Source organism: Larus michahellis, chromosome 1, assembly GCF_964199755.1.
Source record: "Larus michahellis chromosome 1, bLarMic1.1, whole genome shotgun sequence".
Classification (NCBI taxonomy): Eukaryota; Metazoa; Chordata; class Aves; order Charadriiformes; family Laridae; genus Larus; species Larus michahellis.
The window spans coordinates 152,084,085-152,097,107 of NC_133896.1; the positions used below are offsets into that span (position 1 = coordinate 152,084,085).

The 13,023-nt window shown below is 43.3% G+C and overlaps 1 protein-coding gene across 4 annotated transcripts in view; it reads left to right on the plus strand.

Annotated features, from left to right (window-relative positions):
* Positions 1-13,023, plus strand: part of NPAS2 (neuronal PAS domain protein 2) — a 108,458-nt gene that overhangs the window by 86,430 nt on the left and 9,005 nt on the right. For 3 of the 4 annotated variants that reach the window (XM_074609228.1, XM_074609219.1, XM_074609235.1), the window contains 6 exons: positions 824-971; positions 1,582-1,663; positions 2,364-2,505; positions 3,228-3,334; positions 3,504-3,596; positions 9,453-9,599. In XM_074609228.1, coding sequence (XP_074465329.1) covers positions 824-971; positions 1,582-1,663; positions 2,364-2,505; positions 3,228-3,334; positions 3,504-3,596; positions 9,453-9,599 — 719 coding nt within the window. The remainder of the gene's footprint in view (positions 1-823; positions 972-1,581; positions 1,664-2,363; positions 2,506-3,227; positions 3,335-3,503; positions 3,597-9,452; positions 9,600-13,023) is intronic. The other variant, XM_074609211.1, reaches the window with a different exon arrangement.

The following is a 13,023-nucleotide window of genomic DNA, read 5'->3' on the forward strand; positions in this document are numbered from 1 at the left end:
ACCATGTATTTGGGATTACCTGTGATTATTTCAATACAGTCTATCAAGATTTAATTGAAAAACTCTTTCACTAAGTAAAGAAAACGAGGCAATCCTTTTCAAATATTTGCTTACAGAACTGGCTGGTACATCTCATCTTATCACCTCTGGGTGGCCTGAAAATATCCCGTCAACATTAGTTTTTATATGTTGACATAAAAACATAGAAAAACTAAAAAGGTGCATGCTTGGGAACCCCTTGAAATCACTGAGGGGAAAAGCAGAGATTAATTTTGTCAGTGAATCTTTAAAACCTCTAATACACACCAGTTTATTGCACTTTGAATTCTTGTCAGCCTGGGAATTTTCTTTCAGTTTCAAATGATTTTTGCACAATGTTATCTCCTACACTCACTTCATTCTGAATCCATCTGCACACAATACTCATCTTTTCAAGCATTTTTATCCTGTACTTTTCTGCTACAGAACTTAAGATGATCACTCTTAGAAATTAATCCCAGATGCCTAATTAAGCAGTATGTGATCAGCACATAAACCAGGGTAAGATCTATGTTTAAGTTGTAGCAGACATTAATGCATTAGTGTCCAAAGTTAAGGTTAATTGTACCATGTAAGAATGTACCTTTCAAAGTGTCAGAAAAAGATACCTACTGATCTTTATGATATTTGCTCTATCACAAGACTGACAGGACCACTCACTAGAAAGGTGCTTAGACGCCTAGCTCCCTTGGGAATCGATGATACTTTTGTCACGCTTTTCACATTTCATGCCATTTTCACATCGCAAATTGTGCTACAAGCTGTGTGTATTTTCTGCTGACAGTGATGCAGTTTGGCAAGGGGAAGTCGTGCTGCTATCGGTTTCTGACCAAAGGACAGCAGTGGATCTGGCTCCAGACCCATTACTATATCACTTACCACCAGTGGAACTCCAAGCCAGAGTTCATTGTGTGCACACACATGGTGGTAAGGTATGGAAAATCTATCAACCGGCGGGGACATAAAGGACAGTAAGATAAGGGCATCCTCATGACTGCCAAAATTTTCTCTTAGAAAAATGATGTCGTCTATGTAACGAAAAAGAAGACTGACCTCTCTGAAGGATATATGTTCATTATAGAAAAATGACTGGACTAAACCTTACTTTATCCTAAGCTTGATTTGTCTGCCCCTGTTCAGGGGCAGATTAACTGTTGCATTTTTCCATTTTGTGCAAAAACAGGGAATAGATAGATCCATTCACTATTCTAATAATTAGTTAAGCTCTAATCCTTACAATGTTTTTTAAAGAGATGTGTGTAAGCTTTCCAGTGAAGTTATAAAGTGGTTGTAGACTGTGAACTTGACCTTTATATAGACTTCTTTCTTATACCTCTTGACTTCAAGAAGACAGGAACAGAGCAAAAACTGAAAATTAAAAGTCTCTCAAATGTTATTCAGTAGCATCTGACTTAAATGATTTTTCAGCTGTTCATTTAACCTGTAAACTGTTACAATAATGTGCTCCTCTATTTGCTTAAAGCACATTTTATGAAATATAACAATACCATGTTGATACATACAATTATATTTTACATTCAGTTATGCAGATGTTCGGGTGGAGAGGAGACAGGAGATGGGCTTGGAAGAAGTGTCCTCAGAGGTTGTGTCCTCAGCACTAAAGGTACAAAGAGAAAAGGGTTTTTTTCATGAAAATATGTAAGAATCACAACTTGTTTCTGTGTTAACATCACTGAAGTCTCCAGCATTGTCTTTCTGGGTGGATTCCCTCAACTTCAGAATTCATTGCTCACTTGAATAATTTTAAAGTAAATGGGATAAGCTCATGAAAAGATAAACCTGGAGATCAGTAACAGCCACAAATTATGTGGAACATGGGCAGGGGCAATGTGAGGTATCTCCACCTTTCTTTGGCAAGGTACTACACTTTAAAGATTCATTTGGACGTGTTCTGGCAATCAGCCTTCTTGGCTACATCTCGGTGATCTGCTGAGGGAAGAAAGAAAAGCTCCTCCTCGGTGCATGGCTGAGTGTCTCACAGAGGTTGCGGCCGCTGTCACATCCAACTGAATGCAAAAGAAAGATTCAGAAAAACATCTAAAGGCACAAAATGATTATGGCAGTAGCTTGCTATTTATTTCCCAACTCAGTGATAGCTCTTTGTAAAATGCATTAGTTAAATGCTATTTGGAAGGGACATTGACATATCTGCCCAGGTCTTCTGCTGGCCTACCTGGGTTTAGTTCTGCTCAAGTCATTTTAGGCCAGCCAAAGAACTGGGTGTGCAACCATTACTAGATGCTTTTCAAAATGTTTTCACCCAGACAGATGCAATAGCTATTCCCTTTTTTGGTTTCTTTTAGGACAGCGGCACCAGCTTGGATCCTGAACAGCACTTTAATGCACTTGATATTGGTGCCTCAATCCTCAGCGCTAGTCGGACACCATCAGCATCATCCAGGAGCTCACCAAAATCTTCCCACACACCCAAGTCAGACCCAGCATGTGAGTGGTATTCCTGAGTTCCTGCATTATTTTGAATTTAGCCAAGTTACAGAATGCGTGCTTATATACCACAGCTGCTAATTTAAAAGTTATTTATGCGGTATTGATGACATGTGTTTGTCACTGACAATGAAGTGCGTCATCTGAAATGGTAACATATAAGAGGGAAGGTTCAACTGCAACTGTCCAAACACTGGAAAATGAGTAGCGGACTGGCTACGAGTCCTACTGTTTCAATCTGTTATGAAAATGAGGACTTCTGTCTTCAGATTTGAGGGCATCAATATGAGGCCCCTCTAGACTTTCATGAGTAATAACAGCCTGTGGGTGATTCTCTTCTGGCAAAGATTCAGGATGTTCCAGACAAGACTTGAGCACACCTTATATACTCCTTCTGCTCCCTGGTCAGGGAGCCAATGAGCTAACCTAAATTTATAGTTATTTGGCCCATATGAAGGGAGTTCCAGCTGTTTTACAGCAGCTCTTGGGTCCTTCTGCTCCATTCATTGCAGTACAGAATCACAATCCATCTCATTTACTTTTATCTTTGCCCAGGCCCTCCTTATCAGTTTAATTTTACTGCCATTGAAGTCAACAAGAACCTTGACTCCCGCTGGAATTTAGACAGGCTGTAATCATTTCTAGCCAGGTCTCGCTGTAATTCCTGCTTCAAACGGGGGTGATCTCCAGCCTGTGAGAACTCACTGGTACTTTTCTTGCAGCTACGCCAACAAAGCTGACTGCTGAGTCTAACACAGCCTTGCCAAGAACACCAAGTGCGCAGCAGGATTTATCCGTGCATAGACTCAGTCAACCCACCGCTCTTCAGGTAACTTCACAGAGACATCAAAATAGGCAGACGGTATAAAGCATGTGCCACATACGCCGCTTAGCAATTAAAAACGGCTTACATGGAAGCCGTGGCATGAGAAGAAACCTAAAATTTAAAGGAGCCAAACTTATAAATAAAGTTTTGTTTTGTTTTGTTTTTAACCCAGGTTTCTTTGCCTTCTCAGCCTTCATGTGAGCTTCTCCCACAGCAGTTGCTGCCTCAAGCAACTCTGCAAAATCAGCCTGCACCTCTGGCACAGGTTAGTTGGGAATTTGGAAGCGGAATAGGCCACTTGCCTATCTCCTGATATTTTCTCTTTTTGGAGCTTACAGGTTACCTCTTTAGTAGCTAAAACCCCCAAACGTACCACCTCTCAAACACCTAAAATATTGTGGAAAAGTTAGCTGAATTGTACACTTGCGTGTTTACACATCTATCTGCATACAGGCATTCAGAGCAGAAGACCAGGTACGCATAGGTTCAGGTGCACACACATCTATTTCACAGGAGGACAAAAAACAGGTGGAAAAAAGAGTTTTCAATTTTGCTTCTACAGAATCAGGTCCCATCAAAATCAAGGTCACAATGAGAATTAAACCCCAAAACTAACAAAGACACACAGTCCGCCTAAAAACACCTGTTTGGCTGTGCTGATGCAGAAAGGGATGCGCAAGTTCAACAAAACACATTTCGTGAGCATGCCAGTAGCAGGGAGGATGCCACAGGAGACTAATTGCTCCAGTGAAATCTATTAACCCATATCTCAAAAGTGGGTGATGGCCCAAAAAGCCACCTCAGCAATTCATTTTCCGTGGATTTTGAAGGAGCAAATTGGAGTACTGTGTTCCCATCATATTGTTTCTCTCCTGTGATCATGCTGTGGTGATACACCCCCTCATCCTCTGAATTTAGAAATGACAGAGTAGTCCTGGACCTAGGCTTCTTCTACCATTGGTATCCTGTACTTGCTCACAAGATCCCAGGGTTTCTTCCTGTAGCATATAAAACATAGAAAGTCCTGAGGAACCCTGCTTTAAAATAACAAATTCTCATTTATCTTCTATGTTTAATATTCTTTTCACGACTCCACACCAGCATGCAGTGAAGAAACAGCATATCAATTATCTGCTCTGAGCATTCATTTTCTTTTACAGGTATTTCTCTCCGTTATTCATTAATGCACTTCCAAACATCAATTAGTTTATTTATTATAAACCCACGCATGTTTTGTTTGACTTTTTTCTACCTCCCTTTCTTCTCCATCAAAGCTCTTTGTGAAGAGATGCTTTACCAGTTGCTTACCAAGGGCCTTGCTGCCTTCCCCCTTCCCAGTAAAATGTTCTTACTGGCACGCTAGTTCCATTTCTTCTCTGCCAAATCGGAGCGCCATTGAGTCACATGGCCACTGGTTCAGCCTTTTTGGGCTGGCTAAATCTCAGTGAAAGGAAGAGGGCTGGCTCGAGTCTGTCTACACAGGCAGCCCTCTTCTCAACTGGCAGAAAAGTCACAGCAATGCGCCTGGCAAAGCTAAAGATGGAGCTTCCCTCGATACGGAGCGGGGAAATAGCACCAGGACGCTGCAGCTCAGGTTGCCGAGGCTCACATCTCATAGCAATACTCTTGGGAAAAGTAGCAAGTCTCCAAAGACTTGGGTGATTTTCATAAAACATGATGAAAATTATGAAACTATTCTGTACTTCCCACCTTAAAATAATAAACGTGTCAGCCTACAGCAAGATAACCCATTATTTAAAAGACAAGGTGCCTGCAGCACTAAGCAAGCGAGTGCCAAAACCCAGGTACGCGTGCTTCCCACCACCACCACTTCCTCGGTTTCTCAGTTGACCATTTCACAGCAGTTTAGCGGCAGAACACAAGTTCATCGCTTTCAGCTATAGCGCGGCCGGGTGCCCCGCTGCCAGCCCAGGAGGAGCTGGGCAGGTTGCTCCCCTCTGCTGTTCTGCTGCTCACCCTCAGCTGAAGGTGACCCATGGCAGAGGCTGAAAGGCAGAGTGCCGAGCCTGGCCACATAAGGACCCGATGCTCTGACAGGCATCCATGCGGCTAATGTTCAGCTATGGGGCAGCGGCAGAAGGGGAAGGACATTTTAAGTGGCCACAACCGCAGCGAGCAGCCAGCTTCTGCCTCAGGCGCCATCTGCTTGAACTTTGATTAGTTGTATTTCGAGCAAAGGCTGCGATGGTTTTGTCTCCGCCGAAATGTGGTTGTAGCTTCTGCCTTGCTTGTTTGAATGAACAGGCAGCGCAGCACTAGATGTCGCCTGAATGTAAATGGTTTACTTTAAACCAAGTGCTCCCTATTAGAATATTTGTTTGTTTGCCTTCCTCATTGTAATAAATTAAAATCCCTTACAACACAGCGGATGCTGATGACTGAATAATAATTAGCACTAATAATCCGTTTGGGATTGCGCAGGTGTTATTGAGAAGACAGGAAGAAGGAACAAATTGTTTGGTGAGCTGCAAAACTAATGAAACTCGGTTTCCCAGGGGCTGTACCTCGCAAGGCTGGTGCAGCGACCCAGCTTTTCCCCCAGGAGGAAGGGACGAGTGGATCCCTCTCTCCTTCGCTCAGCTATAGCTTTCATGAAATTACAGCAACCTGCTACTTTTGAGATTCTCACAACTCTTTGCATGTCTCTAGCATTAGCCAGAAGGATGGGAAGCGGGAAGGTAGGCAGAGATGAAAGGAAAGCAAGGAAAAACCAAGCTAAAGAATAAAGTGGGTCTCTTTTCTTTACCCGGCTACCTATTGTCACGAAACTTGGAAGAGAATGTCTTTGAGGTGTCCATCCTTTTGTTCATCACATCTGAAACTGGGGATCATCCTGAAAGACACAGGGGCCGTAGGTTCCCCACCATGGCTGCAACCCCCCAGCACCTAGAGAGAGGGAGGGAACCCTGGCACCCTGGGGTGGCACTCAGTAGAGAGAAATGTCCCTCCTCGGGCACGGTCCAGCTGGCCTCTTTCAGACGTCCATGCTGGTGGGGAGGAGTCACAGCCCAGAATGGCTGGTCCCTCTCCCCAGGCTGTACAGCCTACCTGGGCCATCACCACCATCGAGCCTGTCCCTACCCGAACGCCTGCCAACACGATCCCAAAAGCATCACTCTTTTTTTCTTTTTTTTTTGAGAAAGCTGACTAAAATCATTGCTGTGGGGTTTTTGTCCGCATTAACAAAACCTTGACTAAACTGGTGATCCTTTCATAGGCTTAGTCTTCCATGTTTGACTGTACCTGGAAAGCTGGCACAAGTATAGCATGCATTTTTCTGAGAATCCTACAGAAACTTGTACATAAGCAAGTGAGATGAAGAGCAACTTCTTCTGATGGCAGAGTGATAGCTGTGCAGTGTTTTCTGTGGAACATTTTGAGTTAGGATCTTTTAATTTATTATTTCTCCCTTAATTAGTAGATCATTTAATGATCTTCAGATAAATACTCTCTGGTACAGGTCAATTGCTGATAGTGTCCCATTGTACAAAAACAATAGAAGCTTTGTAATCATAGGGGTCCCTGCTGGAGTTATCAACAAATTTGGGGGTGAGAGTGGGAAAGGGAAAAAAGCAAAAGAGAAAGTTCTTTGTCTTCTTCTGTAATGGCTTTCACTCTAGTAGAGCAGCTAATTGTTGCTGGTAAGTGTATTAATACAAAAAGCGCATCAAAAAGAAAACAAAAGAACAATACTAGATAAATATGCTACATAAAAGAAGATGATGAAAAAAAATTAAGGAATAATAATTTAAAATCAACAACAATATGTTTTTCTGTGCCACTTCGCTAAGCCAATTCAAATTCAAAACTAAGGCCTGGAAGTGGATTTTGTTTCTTATTGAGGTATAAAACAATTATAAAACCATCTGTCATAAAATTCCTTACATTTTTTAATTGAAGAAAATCGGGTTCCTTTCCCAAAGTGTCTTCAAGAAGTTCACACATTACTGAAAAGTCTGCCATCAGCAAGTCAGGCAGTTAAAATGAAGCTTTTGAGCAAAATTGTTTTTAATTCCTTTCTGATAAGGACCCTTTTATAGACTTGAGTACTCCTCACTAACAGAGTTCATACAGAGAGAATTAGGTTGCAAGACTCGGCTTTTTAAAAAATCCTGTACAGACCCAGGCTGAAGCAGGACTTGGCTGCATCTCATCTGAGCAAGCCATAGCGTCATTTCACTCGTAAAATGAGGGTACCTGGGACTCCTCAGAAACATGGAGTTGGGCTGCACCCAGCAGCACTGGACGCTCCCTTGAGTCACTTGTCCTTGTTCCCAAATGTCAGAGGTTTCCACTCGTCCATTCCGCAGGTTAATACTTTATACATGGAATAGAAAAAGAGAGACACCTCGCTCTGACTTCCCCTCTTTAGCACCAATTAAGAGTAAGACCAACTTCCCTTCGGGGGGTCTGACACCATTTTTCTGCTCTGGGGGAGGACCAGGTCGCAGACGACAGCGCTGCTGTTTGAAGGCAAAATCGCCGCGGATCACGGCGCTGGAGGCCAAGTGCTCACATTATCTCCTTGGGCAGACCGTGCAAGCTGCAAGCACTCGCAGATACCTCTGCCGCCAAAGTGGGCTCTGAGGGCTTCTGCCAGCAGCAACTGCACGGGCCACCTTAGCAGCCCTCCTTGCCCCTAAGCAGGGCTGGCCATGAAGCTCCCCTCCACCTTGCCACCACTCTTGGAGCGGTGACCTGCCAGATTGTGCGGGAAAGCCCCGCTCCACCTGGTAAATAGAAATAAACCTTCTGAAGTTCTCATCCTTTCTCACCTAAAGGCCATTTACTTGGGGATTTCAGCCTTGATGGAGGGAATGTGAAGGTATTTCATGTATTTAGCTGGCTTAAGGCAAAGCAGTTAGGTGATGTAGATCTGACCTATCACATTTAGTTTTCTCTAAGCAGCCAGAAAATTCATTTAACTGTACAGTGCTGCTAGCACCAGAGCTCTCCTTAGTTCCCTTCTTGTCAGCATTTTTGTTTTCCCATTGAAAAGCCAAGTGCACCTCCACGGAGCAAGAAGGCTCCAGCAGCATCCATCAGTTCACCCACTGGAACAACCACAGGAACAGGGCACCATTTTCAAGTCACAGCAAAATCATTATTTTTCTTTTGCCTGGACACTCACAGCACATGTTTTCAGAGAGGTCTTGGAATCCTCAATTACAGAAAAGCTTACAGATTTTTTGAAGTTATTCTTTTTCCCAAAGACTGTTTTTTTTTTTTATTTTTGGAACATGAGCTCATGCAAAGCAACTATTCCAAAGCCTATTAAAGTAATGGTTAACTTTGGTGGACTTTGAATCATATCCCAACATGCCAAATGAAACCAGGAATTTATTGCCGTGTTAGTCCCCTCCACACTTATTGAATGATTCCGCTTGGTGCTGGGTATGGCTGCTACCTGAGGCTGCGCTTTCTTCTTGACCCCGATTAGCGATCTCCATTTTATATTATTATTATTATTATTATTATTATTATTATTATTATTATTATTTAGAATAGCCTTTCCCCCACTGAGCTGAGCTATTTATTCATTTTACTTCATGCACAAAAATAACTTAATGAGTATTTCTTGCAGCTTGACTACTACTCACCTGTAGAAATCTCGAAAATGTTTATTGCGGTCAGCTGTCGCGTGATGCTATAGTAAGTCTTCAGCAGAATAAACCATTGCAGCATTGCTATTTCTGCGTGGAAAAAGGAAAGCGTTAGTAAAACGCATCTGGAATATACAGTTATGACACACTAAGGGCTCCAAACTACAGGCTAATAAAAATAATGCACTCATTTGCCATCCAATTAAGATGCTCTTGATATTTTAATGTAGCATACTCTCAAAAACAGTCCTTCTGATAATTCCCTAACAGAATGGGGTCAGCTGTAAGCAGATCACTCTGAGGCAATTTAATATATGTGCGTAAAATTGAAAATAGACAAGATTTATCTCTGCCTAGATGTTAGTATATTACAAACACGTCTTTTATTCCTTTGGCTGTGCTTTACAATCAAAAAACCAATAACTTCTTACAGAACAATGTTCTATTGAGGCCTGTTTCTATTATAATGACTGATTTTCCCCCCTTTTTTTTTTCAGTTCTCGGCACAGTTCAGCATGTTCCAGACCATCAAGGACCAGCTGGAGCAGCGGACCCGGATCCTGCAGGCCAACATCCGGTGGCAGCAGGAGGAGCTCCAGAAGATCCAGGAGCAGCTCTGCCTGGTCCAGGACTCCAGTGTACAGGTGCGTTACTGCTGGGAGGGACAGAGCAAAGCAACCTCTCTCGCATGGACGTTGATAGGGTTGACAACCTAAAATGAGCTGCAGGGTCCAGGAAACCTGGACATGAGGAAACCAGCCTATCTGAATGAGGATGTTGCCCTCTGAAAGCCTCTTGAGTAACCTACGTCAAAAAAGATTTAAGAGCTCTCTGGAAGAACAGAAGGAAGAAATATTTCAACCTTAGGAGGAGGAGAAGAATTTGGGTCATTTGCAGTAGAATTTTAACACTTTATCTACTGAGTCTTCAGATTGAGCAGCTGTAATAGAAAAGTTTTTAAGTTCAGACTCTGCAATGATTCTGTCTCTCCAGTTCGTTAGGTTCCATCCAGTCACTGCGTGCTTCATGTTGGCATCACTAGTGCTCAGTATGTCGTCTGTCCAGCTCTTCCTTAGCCAACAGCCCTCCTTCAGGCAGTGCTCATCTTTTTCATCTGCTCCCCGTTTTCCTGAGCCTACCCCAGCCCAGATACAGAGCACGAGAGATTTATTTCCTTGTCATGTTAAAAAAAAACCCAGAGCTCTGCTGGTGTTCATTTGTTCACACCTAGGAGGTGTCTGAATTTGTTCTTCACTGGACCAGCTTAAGCCTTTAGGGAGAAGCTGACTGAGGCGGCTCTTCTGCCTTTGATACCTCCTACACAGAGCTAGAATTCACCAAGTACAGTATCTGCTTTTAATTCAGCAAGTACAGTATCTGCTTTGTACTACCCCTCGTGTCCACCACACCTCAGAAATAATAGCAAGTGCAGCTCAGTACCTTGCAGGTTCCACTTAACAACAAACGGACAAATCATCCAGTTTTATGGAAGTTTTCTGAGCACAGGGTGATGACTGCTATGTTCCTCGTAATTTAACTATAAATGCCAGCTTAAATGACCCTTGCTAGAAATGTTGCATTGGGGACCCACTGTGAGTATTGTACTAACAAGATTCTTTTAGAAGACAAGCTGTCTCACAGAAACGAATGTCTCGAAGAATATTTTAAGCACAGGATGAAAACCTGGGACCTGCTGAAGCCAGTGGGGATTTCGCTCCCAGCTTCCACAGAAATAGACTCTCACCCATCATCAGCATCTGTGAAATACAGTTTCACGTATTAAAACAAATTGGGATTGTATGTTTAGGCAATTAAGGAATCAATGAAGTCAAATTAGAAACTTTGCCACCTAAGTTGCTGCACGTGCACTGCTGTAGGGCAGCACAGCAATGGTGGGTCCCAAAACCAGGACTCCCTATTCCTGGTGCCATGCAAGCATATAAGTAGACCAGGTTTAACTTCAGTCTATTTCTTCTATTGGTTCTGCACTGACTTTGATTAATGGGAAGAGAAAGTCTCTCTGCAATTAACTGGCCTTCAGTTCGGAATCATGTCATATGTCTGAAAGCTATTATTGTTATTACGAATATCAAGAGACGTGATATTCTCACTTCCTCTCTTTTTAATTGGGTGAAAACCATTACTCTCTCCTGGTGAAGTCTTCAATAGTCACATACACTCATCCTTTTTTTTTTTTTTTTTGCATAATTCAGGCAAAAATAGAAGATCAGAGCACGTTCTTATATGCAGGAAATGGATTTTATTTTTACATAGCTGTATCCCATATGTGCAAGGGTACATTTAATAACCCGAAGACCACGGGACAGATTCTCAGATATGCTCATAGGGAGCTCAAGCAGAGAGAAGAGGAGTCTCAGTGGGTAACTGGTGGGTAGCTCTGTACTGCCCACCTCATACCAATTTGTAGCTCTGAGGTGATTTGTAGCACTTGGGTGATCCCCTCCCCCATGAAGACTGTACCAGGTTGGACCAAATATTTTCCAACCGGTACAAGTTCTCTGGTGTCAGTACTGACCGTTTCCCAGCTTACTGCAGATGCAGAATTGGAGGGCCGCTCCGAAATGCAGGGGCTGCATACCCGCCTGAAGGGGCAATGCTGGATGGGGAGGGTCATCCTCTGTAGTTCAAGTACCTTTCAGTCTCCTCAGAGCAATCAAACAAGGCGATGAGATGCGAGGGGTCACACTGACTCACGGCCAGGCCCTCTTTCTTCTCCCACTTTCTCTAGATTAAAATAAAAAAAAAAACAAACAACAAAAAACCACAAAGAAATTACTGTGCTGTTGCAGGGATAGAGTGAGGCCAGGAATTAGCTTTGTCTTATTTGGCCAGGGGCAACTTAAAAGAAAGCTTCACGCTTTTGCATGCCGCGCTTTTGTGACTCACAAGCGGCTAGGAGTAAACTGTTAAATCAGAAATCCAACCACGTGCTTTGCCGCACGGATTTCATCATTCAGGGAGCTGGATGTCTGCAGACATTGATCCGTGTCTATTATCAGAGCTACAAAGCATAGTAGCAAACAGGCGAGCTTTATGATCAAGCACATTTCTGGTCTCTTTAATATTCTGCATCGAAGAGCTGTAAGCATGAGGGAGTGCCGTAGGCTGTCTGAAAAGGGGGAAGTGTTCTCCGTTTTTCCCTCGTTAGCTGTTTTATTAGCATACCTTCCCCACTGGTTCACTCCCTTCCACACAGAAGTGTACAGGTAGCTCTGCAGAGAATTAAGCCCCGTTTCCATTTCCTTCAGAGATCTTCAAAACTGTAGTACGGCAGTCCACCAAGAAACGCTTTCCCAACCGGACAGATGTTGAGCACCGTAGTCTGCGTTAGAAACTATTTCCAAGAGCCTTGTGCGATGAAAGATGAAACTAGCAGGAGGGTTGTGGGCCCTGAACAAAACTGTTCAAAACCCCATTAAATCCCTGTTACTGCTTTTCCTGCCAAACTAAAGTGTGAAGGACAGGAGCAGCAAGAGTAACCTCAGAAGTCTGAAGGATGCTGTGTCTGCTCCAGATTTGAACAGCCTAGCTAATGAACTGCGGACGGGGAGGAAGGCAGAAGGGCTGAGCCTGACCAGCCTGCAAGAACTGCAAACGAGACCATCCACAGACACCCATCATTTGCAAACCAGGCTCCCTTGGAAGCCAGTGAATCTCAGCTTCCCTGTGCTGTGCTTCTCATCTTTCCTTATTTTACCGAAAGAAAGAGTCTTGATGTCTGTAATGATGAGCCCAAAAGCTATAATCCCCTGATTATCCAAAGGACAGGTAAAGTCAGAGCCGTCTTCCTCACGACATCTTGCCAATTGATTCATCCATTAGCCGTAGGGACCATCTATCTCGGAATGAGGGGGCAGTGGTGTCAGAGGGTCCCTCTCCTCCCTCACTGCTTTGCTGCGTATGTTAACAAGCTGGCCAATTAAAACATATTTGTAAGATGCTTCACTGACCCTGCAGTCCACAAAATCAGCCACGAGACACGTCATTAGCAGCAGTGCAGTTAGGGGGACGCTAATTTATCTACTTGGATTTGCTTAGACTGGGAAA